The sequence below is a fragment of the Bos javanicus genome, chromosome 5 (genome assembly GCF_032452875.1).
Source record: "Bos javanicus breed banteng chromosome 5, ARS-OSU_banteng_1.0, whole genome shotgun sequence".
Classification (NCBI taxonomy): domain Eukaryota; kingdom Metazoa; phylum Chordata; class Mammalia; order Artiodactyla; family Bovidae; genus Bos; species Bos javanicus.
In genome coordinates this window covers 82,357,203-82,379,403 of record NC_083872.1, presented here as the reverse complement: position 1 = coordinate 82,379,403, position 22,201 = coordinate 82,357,203, and the positions used below count along the sequence as shown (strand labels likewise).

Genomic DNA, 22,201 nt, shown 5'->3' with positions numbered 1-22,201 from the left:
TTCTTAACATGATACTGAGCCTAAGCAAATGACTTCCTGTAGGCCTTTTGTTTCGCTGTGTTGTTTCTTCACTGACTAGTTCTCAGATGCAAAGAAAAAGATTCTATGGAAAGAATGTATTTGTGTTTTCATTTGAAAATAGAAGTAGGAACAACCAAGATGATATGCAAAATGGAAAGGGGATTGCATGTGCTATTACATATGTGCTGTTTGCAACCATGGTCCCTGGAAGAGGGATGTCCCAGGAAAGACATCTTCACCAGTGAAGGCTCTTTGAATTGCCACATATCTATCTCCCAAACCTGAGTCTCTCTTCATTTACTGGTGGAAAGGTTAACCCAGGTAGAATTCTCAAGCAGCTCTTACTATTGACCAATAGGGGCAAGCTCTCTCAAATTAAACCTTACACTGGGTAAAATTACCCCTGGCCTTAAAGTTCCTGACTTCCTCTCTCCCTGTTTTTCAGCTCTGGCTAACTCTTTGGACTAAGTTTCTTTAATTTTTTTCTCCTGACTTTTCTCTGCCCTCTCTACTCTTCACTTTAAATTGGATGTACTTCATAAAATGATGTCTAGATAACTCAGCCATTCCACTGAATTGAACTTAAATATTGGACAAAATAATTAAAACCACATTTTAAGTGGTTTTAAACTAAAAGCTAATGTGAAAATGTTGGAATTTGTACCAATATAGACATATTAAACTTAAGACCATATTCAAATACAGTTAAAAATTACATCATGTTCCTTCTACTAGAAATCTTAAAGGATATATATATATATATATAATTCACCTTCTGAGTCATGATGTAATTTAGATTATATTTTATTTGACATTCTTTACAAATTTAAAATACTGCTATTTTTACATGCACAGAGGAAAATCAGTTTGGATAATTATATTTAGGCATTCATTAAGATCAACCACAAAATAAAGACACTTTATTGTGTCATTTATCAACATACTTGATATGTATATCTAAAGTGCATTATGTTACAAAAAATATAGAAATTCAGCAGCACCAAGATACATTTACAAAATAAATACATCAGTTGACAAAATAAATTATGGTAAATGTGATAATAATAATTGGATTAGCCTTGGCAAAAAAAAAAAAATATTCACAATAACCAATGTGCAGTTTCATAGAGCAATGGGGGAGACAGTTTTATTCCAATGCATTTACAATATTTACAGACAATAAATATTTCTAATACTTTCCACATGTTCATTATTACAGAATCCTGCAATACGTCTTCTGAAGGTCTCTGCTGAAAAATTCAATGCCTCCTGCAAAGAGAAAGAAGCAAAAAAAGAAGAGGAGAAAACAGGTTAATTTTCCTTATAAATGAAGAGACATAAAACAAAGATGTAAATTAATGAACATAGAAACACAATGAAAACTGATTTAGGGGACTTCTTGTAAATATCTTTCCAAAAGGTGCCTGTGGGATCTACCCAACTCTCCAGAACCCTCTGCTAGAGGCAGGCTCTTTAATCTGATCTAATGATCAATGTAATACAGAAAGGAAAATGGGTCTGCATTTCTAATTATACTCTGTCAGGAAAAGGAGACCCTTTGAGAATTTTCCAAAGCTGCTAACTGGCAAGTTTGGGAAGAGGAGGGACACATCTCAGAATTCAGAATAAGGCCAGGTTGTGTTATCCATCATTAAATACACCTTGCTTAGAAGTTTATTCCCCACGGATGCCCGACAGAGGTGATGCAAAGGTTGCTTATTCTTTTCAGGTTCTCATTTGGCCAATCTCTTACTCAGATTAATGGGCTGTTGTGAGGGTTGAGTGTGTGATTTGGGGTAAATGTTAGAAGGATGAGTAATTAAAGTATGTTTGGCTGATGATTTGAGGATGAGGATATCCGTCCTTCTTTAGCTGTTCTTAAATACTAATGAATAAAATTATTTTTGGATTTTTGTTTTTGAAGCCAAAACTAAGATAGAATTGCTGCTAGTTTTTTGACTGGATCTTACGTTCGAAATTGGGAAAGCCTATTTTAAATTAGAGAATAGGAATCTATTAATTCAAAAGTACAAAATAGCAATATTTCACATCACTGTGTTTGTTTTACTACCCAGAATAAGTTTCCACTTGGGACTGACATGTTTTCTAACCCTTCTAAGCACTATAATGACAGTATTTTCAGTTGTGTGTGCTTAGTTGTTCAGTTGTGTGCACTTCTTTGTGACCCCATGGACTGTAGCTTGCCAGGCGCCCCTGTCCATGGAATTCTCCAGGCAAGAACACTGGAGTGGAGAAGCCATCTCCTTCTCCAGGGTATCTTCCTGACCCAGGGATTGAACCCGGGTCTCCTACATTGCTGGCGGATTTTTCTCTGCTTCTCTCTCTGCTTTTTTCTTCTCTGTGTGTGGTCTTATTTTAGGGAATACCTACTGGTGTCAAAGGAACCAACTATGGAACAACTAGGAACAACAGCTACGGAATGGAAGCAGTTGGCTGCATCACTGCATTAACAGCCAGAATTTTACATGTCAGACCTGCATGACTGTGTGACCTACCCAAAAGCAAACTCTTGACAATTTAGGAATTGTATGTGCAGCTTGAAGAATGAAAAGCAAGTTTAGCATTTAGAGTGTTTTAACGTCTTAAGGAATCAACCTCTTCAAGAATTTTGTTTGGAATGAGAAAACAGCTCCTAGTAACAGAGGAAAAAAATAGTTTACTATTAAAGTTTTTAAATGGTGGGCAGATATGGATGGATGTTATGAATAAAGTCTGAAAGGCAACTGTCAAACTCAATCATTTGGGTATTGTACTGATTATAAAATGTTTTGGTACTAAATGGCATCTAGTGAATTGTATTTAAGAGTAACACAAGCAAGGAGGGAATGAATAGCCTCTTGAACAATTTATTCCTCAGAAGGAAAGAAAAAGGAAATACATTAAAGGACCAAGGAAAAGATCTTTTAATTATATTTCACCCTGCCCGGCCAGTTTGTTTGTTATCCTTCCTTCTCTGATTTCCCTTTGACAAAGGCATGTAGTGGGATAGTCAGGTAAAATATATACCATGACCTAAAAGTATATGTATAAGCGTATTACTCATATGAGTATGACAACACTTTAGAGCTCTTCTGAGTGCTTAAAAGCTTTCATTTTTTTTTACATCAGTGTTTACCAAGGTAAATTATATGAGTCCCACTCTATCTGGACATCTCACGTGCAACGTCAAAAATTCTAAAATATAATCTCCAAAATTTAAACCTGTATATTTTCCACTGAATGGTTCATGTAAGAGGATCCATACAGTGTAGGCTCAATAGTTTCTCTTAAGAAATACCACCACTATTACCTATTATAATAAAGTTCATGGTTGCCGTATCATTAGATCTCTGAGCTCATCGCATTAATGCAAGGAGACTGAAGAGAGGATGTTAATAAAAGGTGAGTTACTTATAAAACTTTAAAATGGTTATTCTGAAAAGATTCTATCTGGACGACAACATTTGCATGGTCCCACATGTTCTCATCAGTACACTCCTGAATTTCCCCACTCTTGCCTACGCCTCTGTTGGACTGCAGTGAGAGAATGCCAACATTGGCTGCCAAACATAAAGTGCCTTCCACGAACATCTCTCAGAACCAGGGAACAGAAAGGAGAGGCAGAAGCATTCTATTTCTTTCAGTCATAGGTGTGGATTTGATTGGGCACTGCCTAGTTTTTAGTAAATCTACTTTAACTTAGAGACAGTTTGGGGATATGAACTGACAAGGGCTGACTTTCAATTCTCCAGATACTTAAGCGCATTGCAAATTTTAAATGAATAGAATTAATTAAAACATATTTCTACTTCTGTTTATGTATATATACAAAATGGATAAAAGTAGATTTTGGCAATAAAGCCCTTGAATTAGTTATAAATATGTACAATTAGGATCATATCTAAAAATACATTGAATGTGTGCATTAAACCAAGATTTATAGTTTGTTATCCCTTATATATCCATTAGGTATTTGCAGAATAGATCACTCACTGGGCTAAAGACCCTTCTAGTGCCACTGTCCATTGATTACTAAAGCTGCACTACTTAGCCGATGTCATTATCATTTTATATGCTTTTGAATGATGGGTTTTGTCAATTTAAACTCAAATATCCCCTTTGAAACATCATGCTGTTATCCAGTCTTTACCAGTCAGAGGAAAGGACTGGAGAAGTGACAGGGGACTCCTTAAATAGCAAGATCGTTAGCTGCATAGAATGCATCCTTGTGTTGTTTCCCCCTTTCTTTTAAACCCCACAGAGGGCTGTACTGGAAAGTAAAAAACGAAAAGATCCCATCAGTGGAAATGCAGAGGTAAAGAGCAGCACCAGCACAGTGCTGGCCTAAGTGTCAAGACAGGAAGTGAAGCCAGTTCTGAGCACCACCACTCCCCGTTGCCAGGTCTGCTCAGTTGCTTTACCTGTGGAAGATTTGGTTTTCAAATCGTATTCTAAACTGAGATGAATACTTACCCCCTTTTTGCCTCACAGAAACATGCATACTTAGATAGAGAGATGGATGAATGGATGATAGAGCCAGAATGAAATCTCAAAGCACGTAAACAATAATGAGCTGCAATTTACTGGGTATTTACTCTATGACAGGCCTTTAACCCATGTAATCTCATTTAATCTTCACCTGACCCACTGAGGTTGGCACAAGTACCATCTTCATTTTACAGAAGAGGAAATCTGTCTTGAAAGACTAAGGTTGTGAATGTCAATAAATTCAGACCCAAGACTTGAACCTAAGGGTTTCTGACTCCAAAGTTTGTGAATGTGAACAGCTGCGAGCTAAGGATAAACAAGCCACATAGATGTGGTTTTATTATTCCTACTACAAAACCCTATAGAAAGTATCTCAACTTGTCAGTGGACAAATAGGTACCTGAGAAAAACTTACATCCTTCCCAATCTTTACTTAGAAATTTTCAGAAATCATGATTTTTGTTTCATGAACTGGTAGAAAACAGAGTTAAATTCAATTAAGTAAATTCAAAGTCTGTGTGTAAAAATTTAAATTTAATCACATGAAAATAAATTTAATTTTTAATTAAATAAGTTTATTTGTTCATGGTAGGATATTTTTCTGTAGTGTTTGTAGATCATATCAAAGCCTTCTTTTTTTCCCCCCCCTTGAAGGGAAAAAAAAAAGAAAAAAAGAAAAATAATTATAAAGTTCGACTTGGTATAAGAGTGGGGTAAATAAATACAGTTCTCTAACAAATGGTTAAAGTGCACAAGCTTCTAAAGCTTGAGGAAAAAGATAAAAGTTGTTAGTAGAGTATTAAAGGATTGGTTTTGGGGTTTGCTGGTGGAGAAAGAAGCGAGTGATTAAACCCCTTGTGTGTTGAGGGGCTTGGAGGACATTGCCTTAAGGCAGGCAATATTCTGAGCCATCTTGGTTTTGTAAGCTTTTTAAAGCGTGGCATGATGGACCGAGGCACAGATAGGAGATTCTAGGTCTGTGCAAGCCAGGGTAGAATGGAGTCTCCACACTGTACTTGGGACACCGAGGAGGGGCTAGGGGCCGGGAAGCTGGTTACCGTGAGTTGAGCTCCAGCGATGTTGCGGAGATGTCAGATAGGTAGTCCTCTTCCAGCCCAGTCCCAGCCACGTACGAGGTCAGCCAGGCCGACCGAGTTCGCCGTTTCTTCTTTTCCTGCTCCTTGCGTTTTCCAGGCTTGCTTTTCTTTTTCTTGCCGGGCGTCTTCAGTGGCTGCTCTTTGTATGTCTCCACCTTGTTAGTTTCCTGAGTCAGGTATTTGCCCTCATCATCAGACCCAAATCGGACGGGGTGGTTCTTGGTGTTGGGAGCAGGCTTGGAGTTAGGGGACACCTCCGAGGTAGCTCTGATTTCGGCTGTGTGGATTTCCGCGATCAGATGGTGGAGGAAGAACCGACGCCGTAAGTCTTGGATGGACTTCCCCTTGTCATGGAGGAGCTGGTGCTCAGACACAGCCCTTTTGCTGTAGAGAGAAAAGAGCAGGAGAGGAAGAAGACAGTGACAGTTTAAAATCTGACCAAGACCACAAAGACCTGGGGAAAGCCTTTGAATGGTCTAGTTGGTCCCACAAGCCAAGCTGGCTGCGCAGGGAAGGGAGAGATGGGAAGGGAAGAGCCCGCCTTTAGGAGGCTTCAGCTTAAGTCCCAGCTGTGCTGCTCCCCAGGTCAGTGACCTTGCTGAGAACATGAACATTCTTGGGCCCCTGAGGCCCCATCTTTTTAAAAAGATCAGATTCTACAATGTCTATACGCTCTTCTCAATTTAAAATATTAAGCATCATTGTTTCAAAAATATGGACAGAAACCACTGAGCTTATTTTCATGGTTTTTGGAGCTGTGTTGCTATGCTATGGTTTTTCCAGTGGTCAGGTATGGATATGAGAGTTGAACTGTGAAGAAAGCTGAGCGCCAAAGAATTGATGCTTTTGAAATGTGGTGTTGGAGAAGACTCTTGAGAGTCCCTTGGACTGCAAGGAGATCCAACTCGTCCATTCTGAAGGAGATGAGCCCTGGGATTTCTTTGGAAGGAATGATGCTAAAGCTGAAACTCCAGTACTTTGGCCTCATGCAAAGAGTTGACTCATTGGAAAAGACTCTGATGCTGGGAGGGATTGGGGGCAGGAGGAGAAGGGGACGACAGAGGATGAGATGGCTGGATGGCATCACTGACTCGATGGACGTGAGTCTGAGTGAACTCCGGGAGTTGGTGATGGACAGGGAGGCCTGGCATGCTCGATTCATGGGGTCGCAAAGAGTCGGACACGACTGAGCGACTGAACTGAACTGGGGAAATAAAGCATCCTAGTCTGGGAAACAAAAAGGTGGCTGATTTCCCCGAAGTACTCACTCCAGGCATACATGTGCATGAGCGAGTATGCATACATGTGCACGAGCAGGCGTACATGCACATACACTGATCCCCACTTAAGAAAATAATAATAATATTGAATCTCAAAGAACAGCAAGCTCTACTAGAAAAAGCAAACAAAGTCTGAAGGATGAAGTGAGCTGTGAAGTCTGTCTAGGAAACCACCTGACTAACACACTGAATTTGGACATGATTGATAGTAGACTATAGGCTACCAAGAACCTATATATGAAGGCCAACTGTCAGAGCATGCATATTTTTCTATAAAGTAGTGGGTGGTCTCTTTAAAATGGCTGTCTTTGTGTGTTTAAGTGAGATCATTCTATTTCCTCTGTGCATCATTTTTCTTTTTAATTTAGAATTTCAAATGTATTATCCTTAGGGCTTAATTAAGAAATTCCATTTTCTATTTGTTCTTTGTCCTAGAAATATCTCTGGGCAAAAATATGAAGTGGTTTTTCTATTAAACAACACTCTAATGAAAATAGAGTGAAAAGAATAATTTTCTATCAGTCTTTTTAGATCACACCCTGACTCTTGCTTAAACGTCCATTCATGTATTCTTTTATTATTCTGTATGTATTAACCAAATTTAAGGATTACATACATGAAGCAGTCATATTATATCTGCTACAACCACACTTCACATAACTTGAATTTCTACCATTGAAATAACCCTCCAAAGTGGCTCATTTTCAAAAGTTTCTGAAGGCATTTCACAGGGCTGGATCCTGTGTATTTTCCCTCCCCAACACAATGATAGATTTATCTGGTCTCTTATTACTTTCACTGATACAACTTATTTAACTCTTCAGAGAAATATGAGAATAAACAAAACTTTTCATTTTACAGATGGGGAAAGTGAAGTTCAGAGATTAAAGGCTTCACACTTGCTACTTCCCTGGTAGCTCAGATGGTAAAGCATCTGTCTACAATGCGGGAGACCTGGGTTCGATCCCTGGGTCAGGAAGATTCCCTGGAGAAGGGAAATGGCAACCCACTCCAGTACTCTTGCCTAGAAAATCCCATGGACGGAGCCTGGTGTCCATGGGGTTGCAAAGAATCAGACACGACTGAGCGACTTCACTTCACTTCACATAACAGGCAGAACCAGGGCACTCCAAAGATGATGTCTTCTGATTCTAAAACCAAGATTGTTTTCCAACTTCCCCAACCCTTTCTCTTACTGACGTGTATATTGAGGAAACTAGAAGGGAAGGGCATAGAATAAAGAGTCTGTGTTAGGAACCATGGCAATGGGCAAATAGCAATTTATCCATTTCCTAGAAGACTGAGCTTGTTGTCCCAAGTACATTTTCATCACCAAAATAAAGAACCAGGATTTCTAGAGTCTGGATTATCACTGAGGGAACAACAGACTGTCTAGTTATATTGTCAGTCCAAGAAGAGGAAACCACGGAAACTGTCATTATTTCTCAGACGTTATAGCCAGAATACCAGCTCTTTCAGCATTTTAGTTGTGTGCACTGACTTTAAGCCATGTAGCTTGTGCAAAAAAGACATGACTTAATGGAAAGGAATTTAACAGGAGCCTGGTTTAAATGAGGCATGAAGGAGTCTCTCTTCCTTTTGGAAGGTGCCACATGTGACCAGATTAAAATTCACTTACTTTGTGGCAATAGTTAGTATCCTGGAAACTTTTAGTGACCTACATGGAGGCTTTGCTACAATAGATTTATATAGTCTAATAATGGTTTTAAAGAACAGGACCAATACACTTACATGTTTCATAAGTATTACACTTTCATAAGTATCTCTTAGCAAAATGTCAAGTTAAAAAGAAGTTCTTACACGTGATCATTTTTACTATTTGGAGCTTTTATTACATTCTCAATTCCTGGCAGATAGCCACTCTTCTGTATTGCTCTCCAAATGTATAACACAGCCCATTCTAGCTTACCTTGAAGCCAGACTTTTAATAGTTGGTCTGTTCTAATCAATTCTCCATTGCTCATGCCTCCTCTGACTGGCACATATGCCTGTCATCCTGGCTAGCCTGTCGTGTGAGTCACAGTGCCTTCCTAGCTCGGGCACTTCACTTTCCCAGGATGGTTCTCATGGGAAATGGAGTGAGCATTCTATCCTTCTGTTTTACAAAAAGCCTACAATATGGTACAACTTTGTCTAGTTTAAAATAGTACATCTCTTGCTGAGGTACAAAGCTTCATTCTGCCTCTGGTGGGTAATTATTAATATAGTAGAAAATACAGATTTTCTTAAATGCCAAATCTGAAATGCTGTAGCATAATTTACTTACTAGTTCAAAGACTTCTACATTCAAAATATGGTGAAGAATAACTTTCTGGTTGAGCAACTGCATTAGAGGATCAGGAATAGCATAGTATCTATACTGTCAACAAGGAATCAGGTCCATGGAGTGTTCTATTTATTTTCCAAATAAGACATTAACTGAGCCAAAAGTAAATGACTAGCATGTACAAACTAGATGTACACAGGTGGTGGGCAATTCCTTCCAAGAAGGAGGCTTTCACTTTAGATAATTCTGAAGTCCTTAAGTTGTAAATATGGCGTCAATAATAGTCTGTTACTTTGAATATCTGTACACATTATATAGCACAGTGGTCCACATGGTATTTATTACATCCCCAACATGGAAAAACATGCCTGCGTTCACAGTTTCCTTTGATTATTATTTTTAAAAATGAAAAAATGTGAAGGAAATGCTTAACCTCTAAATTCAGTCAAAATATAGCTTTTCTGTCTTTAAAAATCACTCTCTAGGGAGTTTTTGGGGAAGAAGATTAAATTTCTAAGGAGCTCTCAAGGAACACAGGGAGTAGCTGAAGTGACGGGAATTCCTTTTTTCAGCATAGGAAGAGGCAGCATGCTCATGCTGATGCTAGGCTCCTAAGAGGAAGGAGTCTGGGTTTGAGAAGAAAAGTTCTGTGGTCCATGGGTCAGGGTGTTAGAGTTAAGATGACTCATCAGAAGTCCCTTCCAACCCAAATGACTCAGTCAGAAGTTATGCTTTTCATTAAGTGGAAGAGACCCAGTCTGGCTCCTAAGCACATCAGTCAGTGATGTTTTAGGTTTCTGAATCTGCTGGGGTTCTCTCTCTAACTAAAACACAGAGACTGTCACCTGCCAAAAGCCCTGTTCATCTGGATGAGAATGTCCATAGGTCTCCAACTAGTGGCTCAGATGGTAAAGAATCCGCCTGCAATCCAGCAGAACCAGGTTTGATCACTGGGTTGGGAAGATCCCCTGGAGATCTTCAACCTGGCAACCTACTCCAGTATTCATGCCTAGGAAATCCCATGGACAGAGGAGCCTGGTGGACTATAGTCCATGGGATCGCAAAGAGTCAGACACGACTGAGAAACTAACACAGCCTCACTGAGTAAAGTCCTTTTAGACTCACAGGTCCAGAAGATTCACAACTTATATTGCCATGGCCTGGGACTTGTTACTGTTGTAGTAGTTTCCTCTCCTTTAAAAGTTAGCCCTTTTTTAGCAAACGTCTAAAGCAGTTTTCCTAATACTTGGTGTGAAAAGTAATTGGGGGGTAATATGATTTGATTATATGTTAAAATTTCTTTTAAGATACTATGCTGATTTATTGTAATAGCAGACTAATGTTTTGTCTAGCACACAAAAATGTACTGTTACTTGGCAATAATGCAAAAATAAATGACTTGTTTTTTTTTTTAAAAGAACTCCATTTGGCTGTAGTAATTTGATGAAACATGTTTATCTGCTGATGATTTCAGCCTCCATGAAAAACCATGGCTGTAATGTGATGATCTATTAGCCATTAACTATAAGAATGTTTTGTGGTAGTTTTATAACCATGTGCTGAGTGTGAGTGTTTAACTGCAATATTATATTTCACCCACAAACAAAACTATAACAGAGACTCTGGCTGCTAAGTGGTTTCTGATGTGTATTTTGCAAGGTGCAACAAGGAAAGAGTTAAAAATAGCCTCTAGAACTAACTTAGCACCATTTTAATGCCATAACTGTAGATTTAATCATGGTCGATTTACTGTTTCTCAAAAGAGAAAACAGGTATTTCTTAAGCAACTGTAAAGAAAAAAAAATTGGCTCTGTTCCAAGACAGTATTTCTTGGCCAAATAAATACAGTATTTAAGAGTGCTTTTAAAATTTTAGGCTTCATTTATATTTATATATGGATTTTACATAACTGAATTAAATATGAGTCTCAAAATGAGCAAATAATCTGAAGACAATTTCCAGAAATACATCAGCAATATCTTAATTTGAAGAATACAATGCAGCTTTATCTTCAGTACAACGTTCTACACAATTTGCCTTAGGAGATTCATAATAGATTTTCATTTCGGTGCCAAGGTTCAGACATGTCTAAGATAATTTCATTTAAGGATTTTCTGCTTTAATAATAATAGACCAAGGGCACATATAAAAAGTTGCCTTTTGGTACACCCTTGGGAATTTACAAGGAAGCACCGGGAACCTGATTGTAAATATTAGATATTGCTATTTTTATTGTTATTGTAAAAGTTCCCCTTAATTCCTTCACCAGAGGCAAACTCGTCTCAGTTCTCAAACTTTCTGGTTTTCCCATCCTGGACACTGAGAGTACAGCTTAAAGATCACCCAAAGATGGTATTACATACATTCATAAACTGCTGGGCCCAACGGATTATGAAGCTAGTGTTACTTTCCCACTTTTCCAACTTTTCAGTCACACAACATGGTGCTATTTCTCTGGTGAGCTTTGATGTATGATTAAAGTCAAAATTATCCTTAAAGAATCACCAAAGGAGAATGCCAAGATAACAGATTTTCCGTCTACAATGCAAATATTTGACTGCAGATTAAAGAGCTGTTAGCAATAATTCCAAGGGGGAGAAAAAGCTTCCACGCCTAATACTCATTTTGGAACCGAGCACTCTAGCGTTCTTAAACCGTATCAATACCGATGTTGGAGTTGTGCCATTGCAAAGTTGTTACTACTTCATTATATAATATGCCTACATTATGTAATGTGGTCCGTTTTATATGCTTAAAATTATGTCATTCATAATAAAATTAGATGTAAAGTTTTTGCTTTTCACACAAAACCTGCCACCCACATTCAGTGTGTACGTATACAAGTGCACACACAGACGTATGCCGCCTGGATACCTCAGCTTCCTGCGAGTTCTTAAGCTTTTTGCAGTCCTCAGGGTTTCAGAATCTTCCCAGGTTCTGAAAATAACCCTTTTCTCTCAGTAGAAGAGATTTTGCTAGAGGAGAATCAGTAAATCGCACCCGCTCATGGAAACACATGAAAGTTGTCTTTTGCCTGTCTCCCGCTGAGGTTTTACCCTGTTCTCCTGCCGGCTTTGAGGACCCGGGCTCAGGTCCGGGCAGGTAGCGGATCTTGCCGCTCTATAAGCCGGGCGAAGAGCATCATGACCGCGGAGGGCCCCCGGCAGCGCCCCAGCCTGGTGACCTCTCCCTTTGGCCTCCCCAGCCCTCACCCGGCGCCCTGGGGAGGATCGGGCACTTACAGTCGGCGGCCGAGCTCCTCCACCGAGCGCCCGCAGGAGGGCACCGAGTAGCTCAGCAGGAACACTGCGACGCTCCATTGCTGAACTAGCCTCCACAGCATCGTATCCTCTCGCTCTGGGGACCTGCAACGGAGAGGAAAGGGGCCCAAAGTGTCAGTCTGGCACCTCCATCTCCCCGCACAACCCCGCTGCCCCCCTTCAGCCTGCTCTTAGAGAGCTTCTTTCACTTCAAGGGCATCTCCCAAGTTGCAAAGAAAAAAAAAAAAAAAAACTTTCACTGGAGTCTCCCGGCACTTACTTATTTAGGAATCAGCTACTCCAACCGTGTTTTTTCCACACCACACAGGCAAAAAAGGGACCGAAAAAAGGGGAAGAAAAGAAAAAATCAGAGGCGCCTCCTCCGAAATAATAACCGAAATGAAATGGTTTTATATACGTATCAATGATGAGCAACGTGTTTACACGTCTCCCATAGCAATGTCTAATTAATCTGGCCGGCAGTATCCGGGGTTCGGGGAGCAGGGCTAACTCCTTTCTAAAAAACAGAAGGAAGTTTCCCGCTCCGAAGTCAGCTTCTTTGCGAACTAGGCCGGCTTGTTTCAGAGCCACTTGTAGCGAGACCCGCATATATATACCTAGCTGTCTGTCTACCTCCTCTGGTGGGCTGGTTGCTTCCGGAAAGTTGACTCCACACACCCTGAGAACAAGTTTTAAGTGCGTGTGTCGTCTATCAGGAGGGCCAGGTGGCGGCGAGGGCGGGTTACCAGCGGCGCAGAGGGGCGGCGGCGGCCCCGCTTCACGGCCGGGGAGGCATGCTGGCCGGGCGGTGCAGGTTGGAAGCGAGTTGAAAGCCGAGCTGGGCAATGTTCACACGCTCTCAGGGAAACCTGCCGGAGAAGAGAGCAAGTCGCAAAGAGGTGGCGCCCTAGGAACGCGCGCGGGCCGAGAGAGGGCGCGGGCGCGCGGGGGGCGGGGGCGGCGACCCGAGCGGGCCCAGCTGGGCCCGAGCGAGCCGAGGGGAGCCCAGAGCTGGGAACGTCCCGCCGGCGGCCGGGCGCCCCTCTCCCACCCCAGCCCCGCGGCCCCCGGCGCTGCCCCGAGCTCTGCCGAGCCCCACCCCGGAGCGCTGGCCCCGCCGCGCTGTCCCGGGACCGGGGGCGGATCCGCACGTTCCCGCCCGGTCCCTCCGGCCCGGGACTCCTCGGCGGATCAGCCAGCGCAAGTCCTGAGGGCGTGCGGACCTCCCGGGGGCAGCCACGACCCCCGGCGCGCAGCTGCAGCCGAGTCCCGCGGGACGCGCGGGCGCCCGGGCCGCCCGGGGCGGTCGGCAAGGAAGAGGCCGAGGAGCCGGGGCGGAGAGCCCGGGCGCCCGGCATCCTCGGCGGGGAGGTCGCGGGCCTCGGGCCAGTGCCTTACAGGAGCCCTAAGGCCGCCTGGGGGGCTCGGGAAGAGCGGTGGGAACCCTCTTCCCCGGTCCTTTCCTGGAAGAAGCTGAGTGGGGAGCCTTGGCTAAGGATGGGGGAATCCTTCGCTTAGAATGGTAAAAATGGTTTCAGACTTCAGGTCGAGATGGCATTTCTAAGTGTCTCAGTACAGCTGAGGACTTCTGGAGCCCGTCCAAGCAAGCCCGCTCACAGGATGGAGACCCCGTTTTGAATTGCGGAGGGGGACCGACACTCCTGCGGAGCGCACACGAGCGTCAGGAGTCGAACCCACCCTTTCCCCGCGGATAACCTAATGTTCCCCGCACCCCGCTCCCGCGTCCCCTGTTACATATTCTAGTATGTCTATCCATGTCGCTTCAGCCCGCAGAAGCAGCGGGACTATTGCTCTAAGCCGCTATGCCTCGGAGAAGCGAAGGGAAAGCAGGGGGTTCTTCCTTAAACGGTTGGGCGGGGAAGAAGGACTGCTCTGAATTACCGGGCAGTATCGTCTAGGGAGGGCTTGCAGCGGATGTGAACGCCCGCCCAACGGACTCAGTTCTATCTTTCGGAAATGAACCCGAGTGGTTGGGAACCATTCAAGAGATGTTTGTCTTCGAGACAGACAATCCCACTGGTAGGTTTCAATACTCTGTAGAAGGCTAGTGTGACTTAGAGATGTGAGATGATTTGAGCCTGACCTTTATCAAGCCTGGCTTTCTGGCTGATGCTCCACAAATTTCACCAAGTTTGGGTGAAATAGCGCCCTCTCACTGACCCTCTTTAATCTCTGCTCCGTTTCCCCACCATCAGCTGCCAGCTAACTAGCTTTATCAAACATTTGCTACTTAAGTTGGGTGGGTGTCACCCCTTCTCAGAAGCTGCTATCTCCCTCACTTGATTGCTTTAAACTTCACACTTAAAAAAAAACAAAAAACAACTTGGCTTCCTCCAGCTTAAAAAAAAAAAAAACTGGGAATTTCCACAACTTCCCTTGAACGTTTAAGAATTTCTAAATGTTAGACCTGTTTGCAAGGCATGAAAAGATGAAGTATCAGCACTCAGAAATGTTAATCTTTGAACATCTAACACTTTCTGATTTATAATAAATTCTTTCCAAAAGGACGCAGAAGCCTTAATGTAATCGTTAGATCTGAAGGGGGGGAAATCTGTAAAAAAGTAAATCACAAATGAGCTATTTAATACTTGCAAGTTGTTTAACATTAAAATGATAATATTTGCTTCCACAATAAAAAACCCAGAGGTGCTTAGCCAAGTTTCAAACTATCCAGGCTTTAAAAAGTCAACCCTCTCCCAATAAAAGGTTAAAACAAAAATCAGATTGAAAATATTAAATCACTTATGCTGTAAATAAATTCATTATATTCTCATAACATTATAAATTAAAGACTGGCCTCAATAGACTGCTTTGATTTATGTTGCTTTTTCTACTAATTAAACAAAACTGACCTCTCTCCCTCTCCCCCCACCCCCAACACTTTTCTGGTGTTAATGGCAAAACATCTATCAAATATTTTTAGAATTTCCTCTCCTCTACAAAAAAAGAAAATATAGACACAGGAAAAATAAATAGTCTTTATATACTTGGAATACCAAAGCTTTCCTCATAATTTATTACTTTACCTTTTCCTTGATTTACAGTCTTCTCTGCTTCTCTGGCCAAAGGAGGGAGATCTTTGCAGCAGTCTCTTCCAGAAATAATTTTTTTTGTTTTGTTCTTCAAAAAAGTAAAATTAAGTCTTAAATGAATTAAAAATTTCCTGTAAGGAGACTTCTGTTCTCACTCAAGGCAATTATTAGAAAGCAGGTCCGTCTTCTAAAGCAGCCCTGTGTATCACTCAGAGTTGAGATTCTCTTCAAATATACCCTCAATATATACCTTTCTGAGAAGGATATTTTTCTGACATCATAATCTAGTTCCCAATATAATTGAATAACCTTTATGGTAATGCTGAAGACACATGACTGTAAATGAGATGACTCCACACTACTGGCTTTTTTTTTTTTTTTTTTTTTTTAAGGCTTAGGAATAGAAGATGTGCCAACAGAGCCTGAATGTTTGCTTAGGCCTTGTATCACATAAATGCACCTTAGCAAAGGAGGATTTGAAGTCCAGACTTTAATCTGAAGCCTTGCCATGTGAAGACGGTTTAGCTTGTGAGACCTACACCTACATGAATGCCTAGCCCATGAGCAAGCCCCAGACTTCCATCTTCCCATCTCCAATGGCAACATAATATCCCAATTTTAAAAAGAGATGTTCTCAATTTCTAAGTGCTCTTTTACTCTTAAATTCGTGTTTACATAACCAGTTGATGTCTATCTCTAGAGATATCTTCTCTTGCAATTTAGGGGAAAAAACCTCTAGCATTTATGTTTAGCTTCCTTATCTTTCTTCCATTTTTCCTCCCAGGTTCAAACAAGCAAACAAATAAACATTCAAATGAAAAAAAGGTAGCTTAAACTCTTTAAAAGTGCACCTGGGCTCAGAAATTCCCTTCTTATTACCAATAAACATGCAAATTTAACATTTGCCAATTTCCAAGTTATAGCTCTCAAATCCTATGAAACTGAACAACACAATGCATCCTTTCTTTTCTCTCTTTGTTTGCATAAAGAAGTTTGCATAATTAGCTCAAGTAAAATTATCATTTGATCACACTAGAACATGGTTCAAATCACTTTGAACTATGGCCTGGATTAGGATTTGAGATCTGACCTCTAGGTAGCAAGAACCTAGAGGAAAGTTTAAAGTAATGCCTTTAAATCCCCAAGAGGGGCAGGAAAGGGTGTGTTTTGTTACTAAATCTCTTTATAGATGAGGATAGGACTCAAACTAGGCTGTCTTTATAAGAACAGGACTGGCTGATGGCAGGGAGAGGGCTGCCTCAGAGAGAAGTGCCTAGACACCATCAAGCTGATGGGTTTCTCTTATTGGCAAAGTGGGTCTCACACCTTCCTGGTCTTTCCCTACTTTTTGGGCAATGTTCAGCTTTCCCCAGACAGGACCAGAAAGCTCATGGGTAAGGCAGTTTTCCCAGAGGGCGCAAGCCAATGTGAGATGAGCAGGTCTGTAAGAAAGGGGTTCTCTGACAAGTTCTCCAAGATCAAGTACTGGTGCAACCTCCCAAACCCACGACCATCAAAACATGAATGAGAAAGAGTCTTCCAGCTAGGGATGGAGACTGTGTGGGAGAGAGAAAGAGAGAGACACGGGGAGAGAGAAAATGGTTGTGTAGTGAGAGTCCTGCTCTCTTGGACTGATGCTCTCTAAATGCCCGTGGCTGGGCCCAGTTCCGGCTCCCAGAAGCAGGCAGTTCTGGACTTGGACACCACAAGGAGAGTTCCGAGTCCCACATGGCTCAGGTGACAACCTCTCCATCTGAAACTGATCTCGGGCCTGCCACACAGTCTTCCTGGCCCGGACCCAGCTCCTCTGTGAGCAAAGTCATCTTTTCTTACCATCTGAGCCCTGCTGTCTGGAGTCGCCGGGACTTCGGAAGCAGTTCACATTCCTAACACCACCCCTCACCCCTGCATACTGGGCCAGCTCTCAGGCTCTCCCCAAGGCAGCACCGAACGGGAGCCCATCCGCACGGGCAGAAATGGTATTTGGCCTCCCACCCTTCGAGGGGGTGCTGTGCGTATTTCGCTTGAGCTTGTGATTAAGTCTTTGGACACTCCCTCCTCTTTCTGGGATTCCTGTCAGAAATAAGGCAGACTTGAAACCTACGCGTCCTCTCCCGGGTTTTCAGGCCTGATTGTTGTGCTCTGGGTGCAGGAAGGGGAAGCCTATGTCGCCTTGTGGTTGGAGTCCCGGGTCTTGGAAGAAGCGTGACACGACAGGACGATTTTTATCAGTCCCCACCTGCCACTGCAGACTTAGGTCACCCTTGCGTATACGGTACCCGGGGACCGTAGACCTGATGGAAAGTTTAGAGGCCTGGGAGCCCCCCGGCGGGTGTAGCTACGTTCGTTGGGTTTTCAGGCGTCTCTCCCTCAGCATCTGGACTTCGATGGCCGCACAGAATCCTTCTGTCCGCGGCGGTAGCACCCAGGCCTTCGCGCTCCCATCCCTCTGGGTTGACTGCGTGGCTTCGCACGCGTTATAGAGACGGTCCCTCCTCCCAGAAGGGCCCTGCTTCCTGCTGCCGGGGAAAAAAGAAAGCGTCGGGAACAGTGTGTCCCGAGCACAGGGTCGGAGGCACCAGCGAAACGCCCCCTAGCAGGCTGTCCCCTCCCTTCTCCCTCCTGGGCAATCGATGACTCAAACTTGACATCAGACCCTGGCGGACAGTGGCAGTAAATTCCCAGTGGGGGTGGGGGACAGAGGGTGGGGCGGCTATACTCCACCTCCGGCCCGTCCGCGTCCAGGGCCGGTCCCCAGAGGGGTGTGCAGGCTCGATCCCTCCTTCTGGAGCCCCCGGGACTCGCTGTCCTCGGGCCCGCCTCCCGAGCGTCCGTCCGGCTCCGCGCTCCCGGAGCCGGGGAGCCCGTCTGCTTTATTTCATTTAACATGATCGGCAAAGCCAAGGCGGGGAGAGGGACGGCGCGGGCTCCGGGGAGGAAACGAAGGGACGTGGAACAAAGTTCTCTGCCAATTCTCCGTCGGATTCTTAGTATCCGGTGGCACCTTAAAAGGCCTGATGTGAGGGCAAAGAGACAGGTTATTGATTCTTGAAGCCCACTCTGTCAATATATAGTTGATCGGTGGTCGCATTTGGCGATCGCGGGGAGTGTAGACCGTGAAACACATGGCATCTCTCCAGCATGTAGAAAGCAACCTCTCCAGTGGCTCCCGCGGAGCTCGCAAGCGGCTCCGCGCAGGCCGAGGGAAGCCAGTGAGCTGTCCATGGTGGTTAAGGCGCCTTGACGTGCGTCCTGGGCGGTCCCGGCGAGGCGCAGACCCCCGCGCCGGGGGCCGCCACTTCTCCGGCCCCAGCCTGCCGGCCACCCAGCCGGTGTGAGCCGGGCACCGGCTGCACGTGTTCCTTTGCACCGCTCTGGGACGCAAACGGGGCAGAATTCCAGATATAGGCGGAAAATAAACTCTCGAGTCCAAATTGTGGGTTTCCTTTTAGCTCCTTCCTGAAGATGTCTTTCCCCCTCAGCCGACACTTCTTGGGCTTAAAGAAATGTCGGTGCAGCCAGCAGTTTACCTCCCTTCCCTACACTAAGGTTTTGTTCTCAAAAGAGCGAGAAGCAGTCACTGCTCTTATGATGCTTCTCATATTTGTTAAAAGAATCTAGGAACTGGCCATCGCTTTTGGATCCGTGTGGTATCTCTAGGGTGACGCACGACGCTTCTATTGAGTAGGGAAAGTTCTGGGGTTGTCAGGCGTCTCAGAGATTTTGGTCAATTCCTTTCCAAGGGTTGGTTGGGGTCCTTTGTAAAATACTGTTGCTCAGAGGAGCGACTTCTTTATTATTTATCAGTGCCGAGTAGTGTCTGATGGCCACTCGTAGGGAAGGAGGAAACAAATTTTTTTTTTTTTTTGCCATATTGTAGGTCTCTTCTCTGTGAAGTACAATTCTGCCTGGTTCTTATGACATGATCTTAAGAAGAAATGTTTATGAAGTTAAACCCTTATACATATTAAGACAGAGCATGTTTTGCCTTTTTAATTATCACATTTTACCTTTTTGTCTTTTAATGTCTCTTGGCAATTTCGGCACTACTTATCTCTATTAGCGATCTCATCTCCATTGAGTAACAGACTTCTTTAAATACTACCAAAGAAACTAAAAATATTATTGTAAACATTTATAACTCTTATTTGAGAGTTGTGCCTTTATTTATGAGGACATTTAACTAACAAGCAGAACGTAACAGAATCTTTTATGTCTCTGAACAAGACATCAGATAGGAACACATCATTGCTTGCTGCTTTTACCCTTCTTTCTTATTGTGGTGTGATGCTTAAAAAAAAAAAAAAAAGAATGTGTGTACTTATTAATAACTCTGAGAATGCCTCGTGCAAAACAGAAAGTATTATGAGTCAATAATTTTTCATAGCTTTTCTTCTCTCAGTTTCTGCATTTGTATAATAATTAGTGAAGGAAAATGGAATATTTCCACATATCAATAAAATGGATATTAACATTTTACTTTCTTTTTTTCTATTTATAAAAATTAACAAAATAAGGCTTGAATGTGTACCCTATTCTTTGAAAAGTGTGAAATAAACTGGACTAATAATATTTTATTATTGTTGTTTTGCAATTTAGAAGTTCAGCTTTGTTCTATGAATCCTTTGCTAGCTAGTCTTCTTCCATATATCTCTTTACTCTTCTTTCTATGAAAGAAGAAAAAAATAGATTGATATAAATAGACTTCGTTCTATTCTTTATCTGCTCTTATAATTTAGAAAGTTCCCGCCCCCACCTCCCCAACACACACTGGTAATTTAGCATTTTCCTTTGTCCAGTGTTGATACCAATGGAGAATTTCCCCTTTAAAGTTCAGCCAATTTCCTTCAGTTTCCTGAATTTTTAAAAAATTAGCTTTCTCCAACAGCTTATTAGATTTTAAAGATTTCATTCTTTTATCTGTTTATTAGAGAGGGTATTAATCCTTCCCATCAGCAGCTCTGTTAAGACTGCCAGACATTTTTTCTGCTCCCAAGAGGAAAGCATTTAATTAGTATAATTGTCTATCAGCTAAAAAAGGAAAATAAAGTCTATCGATCTCTTGTTTGTGTTCTGCTTATCTTCCCAATGTGCTTAGCACTGCTGTGAGCCCAGAGAAGGTCTTCAGAAGGTATCTGTGGAATCGAATTGGATTGCATTTCTCTCTACCTGCACTTTTGAGAAATGAAAGTATGTTTTTAATTATTTTAGATCTACTTCCTCAAATTCATATATGAAGCTCATTTCTCAGCAGCTGAAAACCTTATGTAAGGCATATTCTTTTAAAACTCATAGTGGATCAGGGATGAGGGCATCCCATCTGTTGTGCTGTGCTTAGTCGCCCAGTCATGTCCAGCTCTTTGTAACCATATGGACTGCAACCTGCCAGGCTCCCATGTCCATGGGATTCTCCAGGCAAGAATACTAGAGTAGGTTGCCATGCCCTTCTCCAGGGGATCTTCCCAACCTGGGGATCGAACCCAGGTCTCCCACATTACAGGTGAATTCTTTATAGTTTGAGCCATCAGGGAAGCCCATCCTGTCTGTTGGACAGTCTTAAAAGTCTGTCTTTCCTTAATGCTTGGTGCATGGTATTGCTTTCCTGAAGATATTTCTCTCTTCATTTCATCTGTGCTTCACTTCCCAAAGACTGGTAAATGTGGGGGAAATGCGGATTCATAATTCACCAAAATACATTGAGATCAATTATTGTGTGGAAGTACTTGTTAAGAAAATTTACTGACCTTAGCAGAATTTTGTTGCGCTTTGCTCCTTTACTTCTTATTCTGCTAATTCTGCTAAGTCGTTAATTGTACATAGAACTGCCAAGGCACTTTTAATGGTTAAAAAAGGAAGCTGTTCTTTGTGGCAAGGATAATTTTTTTTTCTTTTGTCCTGTAAACACAGGTCACATTCTTTGTAAAGCTGTATTTTAAATGGCAAAAATGTACATGTCTTTAGCAGCTAAAATTGCCCTTTAAAAGGTCTAGCATGTCCTTAAATGAAGCAGCAACTCAAGTGTAGTTGATATGATTCCCAAAACCCCTCATGTTAAAAGGGATTCATTGTCGAGGTACGCCAGGATGTACTTTTAGGTCTATAATACACAGTCTGGGCACCACGACCACAGAGTTCCCTCATCTCATTCCAACCCCGGTGTGGTGAAACCAAAGAGATTCCAGATCAAGGAGAGTCTGAGGATTTGTGGGGAAAGGGCTGTGTAAGTACAGTGAGTATGAATCTTTAAGATCTTCCCCAGACTTTTAAACAGTTGAGAAGGTAGCTTGTTTGCTAAGTAGGGCAAAGTGTCTCCAGGTCTATCGCTGGAGCTGCTGACATAATTAATGATTTCATTCAGAGCCTGAAAGAAGGTACTTGTATTCCCTCTGGCATGAGCAGGCCAAGTTCATGTCCAAACTCTAATATTTTGGGTTGATTTTAGCTAACAAGACTGTTGGTCCTCTTGTTACATACCCAGAACTCGAAAGCCAAATATTATATTAGGCTATGATACTTCCTAGCCTTGAGGAGGTTGACATATCCTAAATATATAAACAGTCACTATTATCTAAAGATGAATTACATTCTGGTTAGAGATTCATTATTTCTAGGTCAAAGTGGGAAAACTAAAAACCATAGAACAACCCACCAGTACCACCAAACACACAGCAAACTACTTTAAAAATCAACATTTTCTACTAACCCTTATATGTAA

General features: G+C 42.5%; 1 protein-coding gene across 7 annotated transcripts; it reads right to left on the bottom strand.

Moving 5' to 3' along the window:
• Nucleotides 1–809: 809 nt before the first annotated feature.
• On the bottom strand, nt 810–13,152 carry PTHLH (parathyroid hormone like hormone). Of its 7 annotated transcripts, none has more exons than XM_061417512.1 (5): nt 13,067–13,150; nt 12,714–12,728; nt 12,416–12,538; nt 5,568–5,990; nt 5,025–5,156 (listed from the first exon to the last, which is right to left on the bottom strand). In XM_061417512.1, the coding sequence occupies exons 3-5, from the start codon at nt 12,514–12,516 to the stop codon at nt 5,132–5,134; spliced, it is 549 nt and encodes a 182-aa protein (XP_061273496.1). In that variant the 5' UTR covers nt 12,517–12,538; nt 12,714–12,728; nt 13,067–13,150; the 3' UTR covers nt 5,025–5,131. The 7 variants fall into 7 exon arrangements, with proteins under 7 accessions (XP_061273501.1, XP_061273500.1, XP_061273496.1 ...); XM_061417511.1 differs by having other exon boundaries at nt 13,051–13,140; XM_061417517.1 differs by lacking the exons at nt 5,025–5,156; nt 12,714–12,728 and adding an exon at nt 810–1,290 and having other exon boundaries at nt 13,051–13,133.
• Between the last annotated feature and the right edge of the window lie 9,049 nt (nt 13,153–22,201).